The sequence below is a fragment of the Vipera berus genome (assembly GCF_964194415.1).
Source record: "Vipera berus genome assembly, chromosome: 3".
In the NCBI taxonomy this organism is placed as follows: domain Eukaryota; kingdom Metazoa; phylum Chordata; class Lepidosauria; order Squamata; family Viperidae; genus Vipera; species Vipera berus.
In genome coordinates, this window is record NC_138204.1 from 193274480 (window position 1) to 193289093 (window position 14614).

The 14614-nt window shown below is 37.8% G+C and overlaps 1 protein-coding gene across 3 annotated transcripts in view; it reads left to right on the forward strand.

Annotated features, from left to right (window-relative positions):
• Positions 1 to 14614, forward strand: part of VPS13B (vacuolar protein sorting 13 homolog B) — a 354623-nt gene that overhangs the window by 77673 nt on the left and 262336 nt on the right. For all 3 annotated transcript variants that reach the window (XM_081322737.1, XM_081322739.1, XM_081322738.1), the window contains exons 18-19: positions 5023 to 5157; positions 13558 to 13731. In XM_081322737.1, the coding sequence (XP_081178863.1) occupies positions 5023 to 5157; positions 13558 to 13731 (309 nt within the window). The remainder of the gene's footprint in view (positions 1 to 5022; positions 5158 to 13557; positions 13732 to 14614) is intronic.

Below are 14614 nucleotides of genomic sequence, written 5' to 3' on the forward strand. Positions count from 1 at the left end.
TTATATATTTATACCAAAAATGTGCAGGTTTCATGTGTAAGGTAGCTGACTTGAAGGTATAGAGAAAAGAGAAAAATGCTACAATGAACATAGCAAAACATAATAATTTAGATTACAATGATTTGTGGTGCTATAATACATTACATTATAATACATTACCCTGTGGTAAGAGGGGCAGCCAATAAATTTGATGAGTAAATAGTGATAGAACTTACCCAAAACCATCTGCTCCAGCATGAAATCTTGTTTAACATTTTGCATGTAGTAAAACTTATTTTACATATGAAGCTACTTTTGTGTTATAAAACATTCACTATTTTCCAGTATTCAAAAATGTGGTTTTTTAAAAAAAATAAGTAGACATGACATAAAAATGACACAATCCAGAAGCTATTTTGGAAGGCTAGGATAATCATAAATTTGCCATCCTTGCTTTTCCAAAAATACTAACTCATATTGCTCTCTCTGGATTTTAAACAGCTGCTGAGATTTTCATTATACATTTCATTTGGCTTGCTTGGATACAGCTGTATGTTTATGTACCATGCACACCTGCAGAGGCTGCCTGACAAATAATAGTGTGAATGATACACAAAATTATCCTGGCAATGCCGCAAATAAGGATGTTTCTAGGTTTGAAGTTTGTATCTCTGAGAGCATGAGATGCCAGCTGGGGTTTATGTTGCATTGCATAGATATAAGACTGCCAAGTGACTTCATATCAAATAAAAAGATATTCTTGTATACATCCTTGTTGTCAGAATTATGAAGTTCTCATTATGAAATTATGGAGTTCTCATGACTGAATTCTTTTAAAATAAACATCAGTTTAAAAATATTGAATGACAAAGGTAAAATATTTTAATGAGCATATTTTAATATATAATTATTAAGTGGATAATGTAAGGATTTGATTTATTTTGTGTATATAGCTTTTTCCTATTTATTTTATTTATACAGCAGCCTTTGCAGAATTCATTTAATGAGCTCTAAAATGTGAAAATGAAATGTATTCTGCTACATTAACAGCTTTGTCTTATTGAGTTTGAGGTGGTTAATGCTCGTTCCAACTTCGAGCTCTTATATTTTACATTTTATTTCAGTGTAGGACTTTGGACGTATATTTTTATGACATAATCAGAACATGATTATTAGATTGATATATTCATAAAAATAACCTTGCATAGGTATACCACATAACCCGCTAATGCTTACATGCACTATTTCTTCCAGACCTTATTACTGAAATGTCATGACAATCTTATTTGGAAAGGTTTTCCCAAAGCTGCTATTATTGGACTGGTATATCAGTTAATTGGCAAGAGTTCCAATTCTGTATATATGGTATTTTTTCACAAGTATGCATAAAATTTTGTGGAGGTAATCCTCAGTTACTGAACACAGTTTGTATTGGCAACTTTTTTACTCAGTGACTTGATCCTAAACAAAAGAATCATTTGACTGCACCAGACTTACAACATCAATTTCAGCTGTAGTTAAGAGAATCACAAATGGTAGTTTAGTGAAACATCACATGACTACAACTTGTGGCCTCTTCCCGACTTTTCCATTGACTTTGCTTGTTGGAAGCTGACTATGATGTAAATGATGATCATGTGACCACAGTAGTCTGTGACTGTTATATGTGCACATTGATCACTAAATACCCAAATTACAATAGTGACCACAGGTATGCTGCAAGAGCCACAAGTTCAAGGACTGATTGTAAATCTCTTTTTTTCAGCACCATCATAACTTTAAACAGTTGCTGAACAGGTAGTTTGTAAGTGAGGATTATCTTTAAAATAAAATCAAGTAAGAAAATGATGCTAACATTTATTTAGCATTATTTTCTTGATCAAGAGCCTAGACAGTTTTCAAATACCTGATTTAAATAGAATTTTGGATCTCCTTTGTGAAGTTATGCTATAGTCTGCCATTTATTTAATGACAAATTTAACACTTCTGAGAGATTTTTCAATTTCAAACATGTTACACTTTCTACATCCTGCACATATATATGGTTGACATTTGGTTCTGGCACATAACATCTTTCATTAACGTCGGCCTGTAATTTCTTCATATTGTTTCGTTTATCAGCACCATATGTCATCAATCCTGTAGGACTTGCTGAAGTCAGCCACAGCTTGGCAATTTAGCTGCAAACAGGTGAATAGGAAGAAAGTAATTTGTGCAGTTTGGTAGTTGTCAGACAAAAAAGATCCAATCTATATTTTTAATAGACTGCTGGTCTTGCATGAGCCAGACAGAAAAACTGCAAATATTTCCAGGGTTGACATATTTTCCTTTGTGCCATTATGTGGTTTGTTAAAATCAGAAACAATGAATGTAATAAATTTACAGAAACAGGTGGTAAGCTGAAAGAAAAGAGATCAGTAGTGTACATCCTTTTGTTCAAAATGTAGTTAGCAATAGTATAGTTTTGTTAAGTTATAAAGTGATTTTTCCTAGCCACACCTGTTATGCAGTATTTTGTAGTATAGTAAAAACTTCAATTTTTTTTTCAAATGGAACAAATACATTTGAGTCTCATATTACATCTTTAAACTGGAAGGGCTTTTATTATATATTTTATCAATGGTAATTGGAATTGAAAATTTAAAAGCCAAATAGAAAAATGAGTAGTTTTTTTAAAAAAGTGAAAAAGAAATTCCTGGAAGCTAATTGTGTCATATTGTTTATATTTTTGGTGATAGTAGAACATACTGTATGACCAATGACTTAGATATTGTAGAGAAACTGAGATCATTAACTAATGAAATAGTTTAATTGGTATTAGTGAATCAAGAGGATGCAGATTTGTTTTTTTTTAAATGTACTCATGGAGGTTGCTATTTTTTAACTAAAAATTAATGTTATTTGTTTTAGGTGTGATTGTCATTTTTGAAAGTAAATTCACTGCAAACGTGTCTCTGCATGGATAGAGTCTATAGTGTTACCTTGCCTGTTATCTAGGATTCTTTTTGGCCTGTGAACTCTGGAAAGGTGTATAGGATGCTACCTAGACTATCCTCTCCCCCAAACTGGTGCATCAATTGCATCTTTACCTGCTACAAGAGGACCTTGGGATAGTAACACATGCTCCCATCACCACCCACACAGATTGCTGCAGCACAGTTTATATGGAGCTATCTTTAAAGATTACACCAAAATTATAACTAGTTCAGAATGTGGTGGCTTGTATCTTAACTGGGTCCTGATGCTGGAAGCAATTTATTTATTTAAATGGGAGCAATTTATTTAATTGGGGGACTTTTATTTATTTATTTAATTTGCATGTTCATCCATCTCAACAAAGTAATTCTGGGCAGGTGAACACTTTTTAAAAATAAAATAAAATAATACAAACATTAAAATACATAGCAGCTGAGAATAAAGCACTCATCATTATGACTAAATTAACCGTTAAACTATATCCTGCACATACTTGAGGCCCCAGGTGCAGGCATACAACCAGATCTTTATGAAAGCCAGCAGGTTGGTGCCATCCTGGAAGAATGTTCCATAAGGTGGGCATTATAGCAGAAAGTCTTTTAGGGCCCTTCCAGTGGCATTTCTTTGCTGACAGTATCTGAAGCATGCCCGTTCTGCCTGAGCCACAGCAGAAAACAGAAAGCTGTTTGTGCTTACATTTTGTTCTTCCTCTTCCAATTGGAGGAGCTCATCTTCCAATATCAAGTTGACATTGTTTTGGTTGAAAATGGCTATTTGCTTAGCAGAATATTTGAGCAGGATGCCATTTTGTTCAGCAGATTGGGTTTGGTCTAAGTACTTGTCTATGCCGGCCGGAGAATTCGGAGAGTTCATATCTCTTAAAGTTGTTGGAGATTGAGAAAAACTGTATAGTTCATAGTATCATTGAGATGTGGAAACTTCCTCATTTTTTCAAAGTAATGATACACGAAAAAGTGTTTTATATAGAATAAACATTAAAAGCATTTAAAAAGAATTTTCATGTTTATCCACACCTTTGAAACATGTTCCCCTCTTATGAATTCTATCAAGAATTTGTGAAAATGTAGGTATGTATATGCAAATTTTTTCTGGAACCCTTTCCAAGTTTAATTGGAATATTTCCTTTCTGAAATTAAAAAAAATGTTTATGTGAAACTGAATAAAGTAATGTGAGCTGAATGATCAGAAAAAATACTTAGAATAATAATTATTGTATGGTTACTTTGTTTCTTTATGGAACTGCATTTGATACGAAAGACTGCTGAGCCAACTGAAAACATGAGATGCAACAAAGAAGGTTCTGTTTCAAAGCTGACCATTTAAAAAAAATCTTTCTTCCAATTAAGAATTGGGGTCCATTAATTTATTTTTGACGTTTATTTACTTTTTAAAAACAGGTGCTGAAACTATTTTTTGCAAATACAGTAAAGCGTAGTTTTGAATATAGAAAAGATGAAATAATATGAATGGCCACATCCCAATAAAATGTGGGTGGGTGTTTACTGAGCTTTCCTTGTGCAACTGTGCCAGAGTTCCATGCTTCTGACCTGTTACACCTCCCACTGTTACAGTTCAGGTCTCTCTTCAGGAATGGCTGCCAGTAAGTTTTAAAATTGTGGCAAATGGCTTCTTTGGACGTGCAGGGAGAAAAAAGAGACCACCAAACCTATTTTCACTTTTGACCTCATGTAATTTCAACATTGTTTTTGTAAAAGGATGACAACTTCTGTTACATGCTGTGCTACCCAGCTGCATAAATTTAATTTATATTTTGTAACTGATTTGAATGGTTTCAAGGAGTAATCTATTATTTTAATAGGTTTAACTCTGGGAAATTATACATAAATGTAGCTAGAGAAACAAATCTTTCCAGAAGTTCAATATGAGCACAAACCTAGCTATATGTAGCCAGCTAACAGTGTTACTTTTTGAGCTTTATTGGGTTAACTGAGTGTATTGAAAGTAAATAATTGTAATAATTAACTGTCTTGATGAAAAATATAAATAGGTTGAATTCATAGGCATATACATTTTTCTTTTTATTAGGTGTGAAAACTAAGAATCCTCAGCCGAGTCTTGAGGGTTCAATCCAAAATGTTGAATTGAAGTACTGTAGCACACTGCTGGTCAAATGTGCCTCTGGAACCATCGGATCAATAAAAATTTGTGCCAAAGCCCCAGGTATGTGCAGCTGGACTATGTAAAAGTTGGTGGCCTGTTTAGTAGAGTTTGTCTTGCTTTTCCTGAGGAGGATTACTGAAACAAGAATGTAGTATTGTTCCCATGAATCAAATCTATTTTTTATTTTCTATTTTTGAAAACAAATAATCAGAAGGACACTTATATACATGGTCATCACCAGATGCTTACATAGAAATCAAATTGACTACATGATTGTTAAAAGTAGGTGAAGGAGTTTAGTTATAGTTTCAAATACATGACCAGGTGCTGATTATGGAACAGATCAAAACTGCTCACATGAATTTCAGCCAAGGGCAACAAATTTTCACAATACAGTCTCAAGCATATGCTCATCATATTCAAGGAGAACATCAGAAATCGCTTTGAAATCCTGAACCTTATTGAGAAGCAGAAGTGTATGAATGAGAAAACCAACTGCCAAAGGTAAGGAAACAGAAATAAGCAAATTGAATATGATAACAAAAAGTGGAAATTGCAAAGAAGAGAAGCCAAGAATGAAAAAAAAGACTCAGAAAGAAACGTAACAAAGAATTTCAGAGAGTTTTTAGAAGAGTCAAGAAGCAATGATGTAAAAACAGTGAAGATGAAAGATGGAAACAGAATGGAAAAGCAACAAAAGTTTTCCAAAAGATCTCTGAAGGAGGTTCTAACTTTAAATTGGTATGCTAAAGGATGCCAATTGACAGACAGCACAGATTCAAAGAAGTTGAAATAAAGATGGAATATAAAGAAGAATTCCCCTTCATGGATTACTGCCTTGTCGTGGCGAAGGGGCTTGCGTAATTCAATGAAGCTATGAGCTATGCCGTGCAGGGCCACCCAAGACGGACAGGTCATAGCTGAGAGTTCTGACAAAACGTGATCCACTGGAGAAGGAAATGGCAACCCACTCCAGTATCTTTGCCATGAAAACCCTATGGACAGTACCAAAAGGCAAAACGATATGACGCTGGAAGATGAGCCCCTCAGGTCGGAAGGCGTCCAATATGCTACTGGGGAAGAGCAGAGGGCTAGTACTAGTAGCGCCAGAAAGAATGAAGCGACTGGGCCAAAGCCGAAAGGACGCTCAGCTGTGGATATGTCTGGTGGTGAAAGGAAAGTCCGATGCTGTAAAGATTTTTTCTCCATAGGAACCTGGAATGTAAGATCCATGAATCAAGGAAAGCTGGACGTGGTCAAACAAGAGATGACAAGACTGAACTTCGACATCTTAGGTATCAGCGAACTAAAATGGACAGGAATGGGTGAATTTAATTCAGATGACCATCAGGTATACTACTGCGGGCAAGAATCCCTCAGAAGAAATGGAGTAGCCTTCATAGTCAATAAAAGAGTAGGAAAATCAATACTGGGATACAATCCTCAAAATGACAGAATGATCTCAGTTCGAATCCAAGGCAAACCATTCAATATCACAGTAGTCCAAGTCTATGCCCCAACCACCAGTGCTGAAGAGGATGAAATTGACCGGTTCTATGAAGCCCTACAGCACCTTATAGAAGTAACACCAAAAAATGATGTCCTTATCATCATGGGGGATTGGAATGCTAAAGTAGGAAGCCAAAAGATAACTGGAATAACAGGCAAGTTTGGCCTTGGAGTACAAAATGAAGCAGGGCACAGGCTGATAGAATTTTGTCAAGAGAATACGATGGTCATAGCAAACACTCTTTTCCAACAACCCAAGAGACGGCTCTACACATGGACATCACCAGACGGTCAACACAGAAATCAGATTGACTATATGCTCTGCAGCCAAAGATGGAGAAGCTCTATACAGTCGGTAAAAACAAGACCAGGAGCTGACTGTGGCTCAGACCATGAGCTTCTCCTTGCAAAGTTTAGTCTTAAACTGAAGAAAGTAGGGAAAAGCACTAGGCCAGTCAGGTATGAATTAAATCATATCCCTGTTGAATATACAGTAGAGGTGACAAATAGATTTAAGGAATTAGATCTGATAGACAGAGTGCCTGAAGAACTATGGACAGAGGTTCGCGACATTGTACAACAGGTAGCAACCAAAACCATCCCAAAGAAAAAGAAATGCAAGAAAGCAAAATGGCTGTCTGAGGAAGCTTTGCAAATAGCTGAGGAAAGGAGGGAAGCGAAAGGCAAGGGTGAAAAAGAAAGATATGCCCAATTGAATGCAGAATTCCAGGGAATAGCTAGAAGAGATAAGAATGCCTTCTTAAATGAACAGTGCAAAGAAATAGAAGAAAACAATAGAATAGGGAGGACCAGAGATCTTTTCAAGAAAATTGGAGAGATGAAGGGAACGTTTAATGCAAAAATGGGCATGATAAAGGACCAAAATGGCAGGGACCTAACAGAGGCAGAAGAGATTAAGAAGAGGTGGCAAAATTACACAGAAGAACTATACAAGAATGACCTTAACGTCCCAGATAATCACAATGATGTGGTCACTGACCTCGAGCCAGACATCCTAGAATGTGAGGTGAAGTGGGCCTTAGAAAAGCTGAGCAACAACAAAGCTAGTGGAGGTGACAGTATTCCAGCTGAGCTATTCAAAATCTTAAAAGACAATGAAGTAAAAGTGCTACACTCAATTTGCCAGCAAATTTGGAAAACTCAACAGTGGCCACAGGATTGGAAAAGATCAGTTTACATTCCAATTCCAAAGAAAGGAAGTGCCAAAGAATGTTCAAACTATTGCACCATTGCACTCATTTCTCATGCTAGTAAAGTCATGCTTAAAATCCTACAAGCTAGACTTCAGCAGTATGTGGATCGAGAACTACCAGAAGTACAGGCAGGATTTCGAAGAGGCAGAAGAACTAGAGATCAAATTGCCAACATACGCTGGATCATGGAGAAAGCTAGGGGGGCTTTCGCCCAGGTTCGCCTGGTGCGCCAGTTGCGGCCCTATCTGAACCGGGATCCCCTGTGTACAGTCACTCATGCGCTCGTGACCTCTCGCCTTGACTACTGTAATGCTCTCTACATGGGGCTTCCCTTGAAGACCACTCGGAGGCTCCAACTGGTACAGAATGCGGCCGCGAGAGTTGTCTTGGGAGTTTCCCGGTACTCCCATGTTACACCTTTGCTCCGCGAGCTGCATTGGTTACCAGTTGTCTTTCGGGTGAGGTTCTAGGTGTTGGTCACGATCTTTAAGGCCCTACATGGCATGGGTCCGGGTTACCTCAGGGACCACCTGCTGCCGGCATCGACTCCCCTCCGCCCTGTGCGTTCCCACAGAGAGGGCCTCCTCAGGGTGCCGCCAGTCAGGGAATGTCGACTGGTGGCCCCCAGGGGGAGGGCCTTCTCTGTGGGGGCTCCGGCTTTATGGAATCAATTGCCGGTGGAGCTCCGGATGGCACCAGACCTTCGAACTTTCCGTCGGGGCCTGAAGACCCATCTGTTCGAATTAGCTGGTCTGGCCTGATGGGGGATTATGGGCTTTTAATTGTTTTTAATCTGTACTTCTGTTTTAATTGGGCATGGATTTAATTCTTTTTAATTTTTGTATAGTGTTTCTTATGTATGCCCTGTGAACCGCCCTGAGTCCCACCAAGGAGAAGGGCGGTATATAAATCAAATAAACTATAAACTATAAACTATAGTTCCAGAAAAACATCTACTTCTGCTTCATTGACTATGCTAAAGCCTTTGATTGGGTGGATCATAACAAACTGTGGCAAGTTCTTAAAGAGATGGGAGTACCAGACCATCTTATTTGTCTCTTGAGAAACCTATATGCGGGTCAAGAAGCAACAGTGAGAACTGGACACGGAACCACTGATTGGTTCAAAATTGGGAAAGGAGTACGGCAAGGCTGTATACTGTCGCCCTACCTATTTAACTGATATGCAGAGCACATCATGAGAAAGGCAGGGCTAGATGAATCAAAAGTTGGAATTAAGATTGCCGGAAGAAATATCAACAACCTAAGATGATAATAATAATAATAATAATAATAATAATAATAATAATAATAATAATAATAATAATAACAACAACAACAACAACAACAACAACAACAACAACAACAATTTAATTTAATTAATTTAATTTCTATACCGCCCTTCTCCCGATATGCAGATGATACCACTCTAATGGCAGAAAGTGAAGAAGAACTAAAGAGCCTCTTGTTGCGGGTGAAGAAGGAGAGTGCAAAACTTGGGTTGAAACTGAACATTAAGAAAACCAAGATCATGGCATCCGGCCCTCTCAATTCCTGGCAAATAGATGGGGAAGAAATGGAGGTAGTGACAGTTTTTATTTTCCTGGGCTCCAAGATCACTGCAGATGGGGACTGTAGCCAAGAAATTAAAAGACGCTTGCTCCTCAGGAGGAAAGCCATGGCAAATCTAGACAGCACACTAAAAAGCCGAGACATCACCCTGTCAACAAAAGTGCGTATAGTCAAGGCTATGGTCTTCCCAGTTGCAATGTATGGCAGTGAAAGTTGGACCATAAGAAAGGCTGAGCGCCAAAGAATTGAGGCCTTTAAACTATGGTGCTGGAGAAGACTCCTGCAAGTCCCCTGGACTGCAAGGCGATCAAACTGGTCAGTCCTAGAGGAGATCAACCCTGACTGCTCTTTAGAAGGCCAGATCCTGAAGCTAAAACTCAAATACTTTGGCCACCAAATGAGAAGGAAGGACTCACTGGAGAAGAGCCTAATGCTGGGAAAGATCGAAGGCAATAGAAGAAGGGGACGACAGAGAATGAGGTGGCTGGCTGGAGTCACTGAAGCAGTAGGTGTGAGCTTAAATGGACTCCAGAAGATGGTAGAGGACAGGAACGCCAGGAGGAACGTTGTCCATAGGGTCGCGATGGGTCGGACACGACTTCGCAGCTAACAACAACAACTGCATTCTAACCACTGGGCCAACAAGCAGTGGTGATCCAATCAGTTTAATGATCCAATCAAATCCAGTCTGTTTTGGATGACTCTAAGCATTATTTTGTTAGCATACAAAAAAATATGTATTTATGTATTTTATACATAACTATGAGAAGACTATTTTGTATGATAGTCTTTTTACTCTTTAAGTCTCCGGGGTGGGGGTGGGGGAATACTAGAGTATAGCTTACCCTTTTCCAATCTGTTGGCCACTGTGTTGTTCTCCAGATTTCTAGTATAGCTTGGTTAGAACCGTTATTGATCTTTCTTCTGTTGCTTACCATATTTCTGGGTGTATTCCATCAGTTCCCATACTCTTCCAACTTGGCAATGAGCATGGTGCTGATTTAAATTAATCTTTCAGTACAAGAGGCTTTTGTAAGTAGAGAATAAAGTACCTTAGTTGTTAATACATTTATTCTAAGATATCTTAGTCGTTAACATCTTTACTATACAGAATTTCAGTATAATTCTTCTTTATTTGTTGTTGTTAGCTGCAAAGTCGTGTCCGACCCATCGCGACCCTATGGACAACATTCCTCCAGGCCTTCCTGTCTTCTACCATCTTCTGGAGTCCATTTAAGCTCACGCCTACTGCTTCAGTGACTCCATCCAGCCACCTCATTCTCTGTCGTCCCCTTCTTCTCTTGCCCTCAACCTTTCCCAGCATTAGGCTCTTCTCCAGTGAGTCCTTCCTTCTCATTAGGTGGCCAAAGTATTTGAGTTTTAGCTTCAGGATCTGGCCTTCTAAAGAGCAGTCAGGATTGATCTCGTCTAGGACTGACCGGTTTGATCGCCTTGCAGTCCAAGGGACTCGCAGGAGTCTTCTCCAGCACCAGAGTTCAAAGGCCTCAATTCTTTGGCGCTCAGCCTTTCTTATGGTCCAACTTTCACTGCCATACATTGCAACTGGGAAGACCATAGCCTTGACTATACGCACTTTTGTTGACAGGGTGATGTCTCTGCTTTTTAGTGTGCTGTCTAGATTTGCCATGGCTTTCCTCCCCAGGAGCAAGCGTCTTTTAATTTCTTGGCTATAGTCCCCATCTGCAGTGATCTTGGAGCCCAGGAAAACAAAATCTGTCACTACCTCCATTTCTTCCCCATCTATTTGCCAGGAATTGAGAGGGCCAGTTGCCATGATCTTGGTTTTCTTAATGTTAAGTTTCAACCCAGGTTTTGCACTCTCCTTCTTCACCCGCAACAAGAGGCTCTTTAGTTCTTCTTCACTTTCTGCCATTAGAGTGGTATCATCTGCGTATCTTAGGTTGTTGATATTTCTTCCGGCAATCTTAATTCCAACTTTTGATTCATCTAGCCCTGCCTTTCTCATGATGTCCTCTGCATATCAGTTAAATAGGTAGGGCGACAGTATACAGCCTTGCCGTACTCCTTTCCCAATTTTGAACCAATCAGTGGTTCCGTGTCCAGTTCTCACTGTTGCTTCTTGACCCGCATATAGGTTTCTCAAGAGACAAATAAGATGGTCTGGTACTCCCATCTCTTTAAGAACTTGCCACAGTTTGTTATGATCCACCCAATCAAAGGCTTTAGCATAGTCAATGAAGCAGAAGTAGATGTTTTTCTGGAACTCCCTAGCTTTCTCCATGATCCAGCGTATGTTGGCAATTTGATCTCTAGTTCCTCTGCCTCTTCGAAATCCTGCCTGTACTTCTGGTAGTTCTCGATCCACATACTGCTGAAGTCTAGCTTGTAGGATTTTAAGCATAACTTTACTAGTATGAGAAATGAGTGCAATGGTGCGATAGTTTGAACATTCTTTGGCACTGCCTTTCTTTGGAATTGGAATGTAAACTGATCTTTTCCAATCCTGTGGCCACTGCTGAGTTTTCCAAATTTGCTGGCAAATTGAGTGTAGCACTTTTACTTCATTGTCTTTTAAGATTTTGAATAGCTCAGCTGGAATACTGTCACCTCCACTAGCTTTGTTGTTGCTCAACTTTTCTAAGGCCCACTTCATTTCACATTCTAGGATATCTGGCTCGAGGTCAGTGACCACCTCATTGTGATTATCAGGGACGTTAAGCTCATTCTTGTATAGTTCTTCTCTGTAATTTTGCCACCTCTTCTTAATCTCTTCTGCCTCTGTTAGGTCCCTGCCATTTTGGTCTTTTATCATGCCCATTTTTGCATGAAACGTTCCCTTCATCTCTCCAATTTTCTTGAAAAGATCTCTGGTCCTCCCTATTCTATTGTTTTCTTCTATTTCTTTGCACTGTTCATTTAAGAAGGCATTCTTATATCTTCTAGCTATTCTCTGGAATTCTGCATTCAATTGGGCGTATCTTTCTTTTTCTCCCTTGCCTTTCGCTTCCTTCCTTTCCTCAGCTATTTGCAAAGCTTCCTCAGACAGCCATTTTGCTTTCTTGCATTTCTTTTTCTTTGGGATGGTTTTGGTTGCTACCTCTTGTACAATGTTGCGAACCTCTGTCCATAGTTCTTCAGGCACTCTGTCTATCAGATCTAATTCCTTAAATTTATTTGTCAGGATCCCAGAACACTTTATTGTCCTCATGTGAAACATATACACATGTCAGGGAAGCAACAGTACAGAAAATGCATGGCAAACCATGGTTTTGGCAAGATCCTGGTATCTTCATTTCTACTCAATATCCCTGACAAGTGGACTGGCGGTCCAAACTTTTTGGAAATAGTTTTATAACGATTTCCAACCTGGTGATGATCAACAACTATTTTCCAGAGGCCCTCAGAAATCTCTTTCATTCAAGCCATGACATACTTCCACATACTTTTGTCATGAAGATCAGGCTTTGATAGTGAATATCCAGAATTCAGTTCTGCAAATAAGGTAGGACCTCCCACACGCATATTTGATTATCATCCCATTGATTGAAGCATCTGACTCTAATTTTACCTTCATATGAACTGATTACAATCCTAGAGTTTCACAAATTTTTGCCCCTCACAAGTAGGTAGCTTTGCATCATTTTATTCAATGAAAAATGAACATTAAATGAATGAACAATATAATGATTTGAAGTTCCTTGTTTTATTTTAGGACTTCTTTGGAGAACAGATCATGTTTTAGGTGATATTTATGCTTAAATATTGAAAATTCAAAACAATTCACAATTTTTAAGCATCACGGTACTCTAAAATAGTTATATATTAAGAAAGCTATGAATTATAATTCCCTTTATGTTCCATAGAACATACATTTTACATAATTCATTATTGTGCTTTAAATTTTTGCAGTTTATTCCTGTGCATTTTATTTAGTGCATGTTTCTGATTGAAGTACTGCAGATCTTTTTTCACCTATGCATCATTTGCTGTTGCTTATTTAATAAATAATATAATTAACACATTGCTTTTATTAACCAAGTCTTACATCAAATGCTTTATTTTGGTATTACTAATAGAAAAAAGTTATATTATCTGATTTTTTAAAATTGTAATACATGATGCTATTATATTCTGTTCAACATCTCTTCCTTGCACTCTTAATATTTTTTTAACCATTTATCTAGGTGATGGTGGAAAGGAGAAGCGCATCCCTTTAATACAAGGTCCATCCGATACCAGAGACCTACACAACAGCAAATGGCTCAAGGAAAGCAGAAAGCCAGAGTCACTCTTTGCTCCAGATTGGTTAGCTTTCACCATTCAGATCCCTCAGTGTAAGGATTACAGTTACAGTTCTGGTAAGTGTCAAATTCTTGGAAAAATGGCATCTAGAAGGAGATGGAAGAATTTTCTGAGCATGTAAGAGAACTTCAGGAAAAACAGATGTTTTTCAGAAACCAAGATCCATGAAACCAAGATCCACTGCAATCTCAATGGAAAAGTTGAGGCTGGGGCTTTTTTTTTCATTTGACCAAGTTAGACATTTTCATGTGGTATTTGCATCAATATTTTAACTGTGCTACTTCATTTATTAAGTCCATGATAGCAATAGTCCATTGCTATTGCTATTATTAATATTTTTGGTATGGAATATACCAGAAATAATTATCCCTGTGTGATACATTGGCCGATACATAAACTTTTAACTTGTTTTCATAAATATTTTTTTTAACTTAAATCAGCTGGCTGGTTAAATTTTAAAAGTTGCCAAGTTTGAAAAATACTGATTTGAAGGAATTAAATAGAATGATGAACAAATTTTGAAAAAGATATTTTGCTCTCACTGTTACTATGGTGACATAAACTTTAAGAAATTGGGAATTTAAAGAAACAGTTGAGCACTTTTCTTTATGATATTGTAAAGAGAAAATGCCACAGAATACTCGTATTGGAACTGAACCAATGCAAAATATGGTGGGTGGAATATAAGAGTTTTAATTGGCTGGAATAAATAAGAATTTAGTTAAGTTTCATGTTCATTATATAGATGACTCTCTTTTTTTGCTAGGGTTTTGTTCAAGCTGAACAATCATGGATAATGAAACCATATGGGATGTTGAAAAGATATACTTCATAAATAATGGAAAGATCTGTTTGCCATTTTGCTCTTGTGTAAAATATATAAAAACATTTAAAAAATTCTCATCCAAACAGAACCTTACACCAAAAATCATGGATATT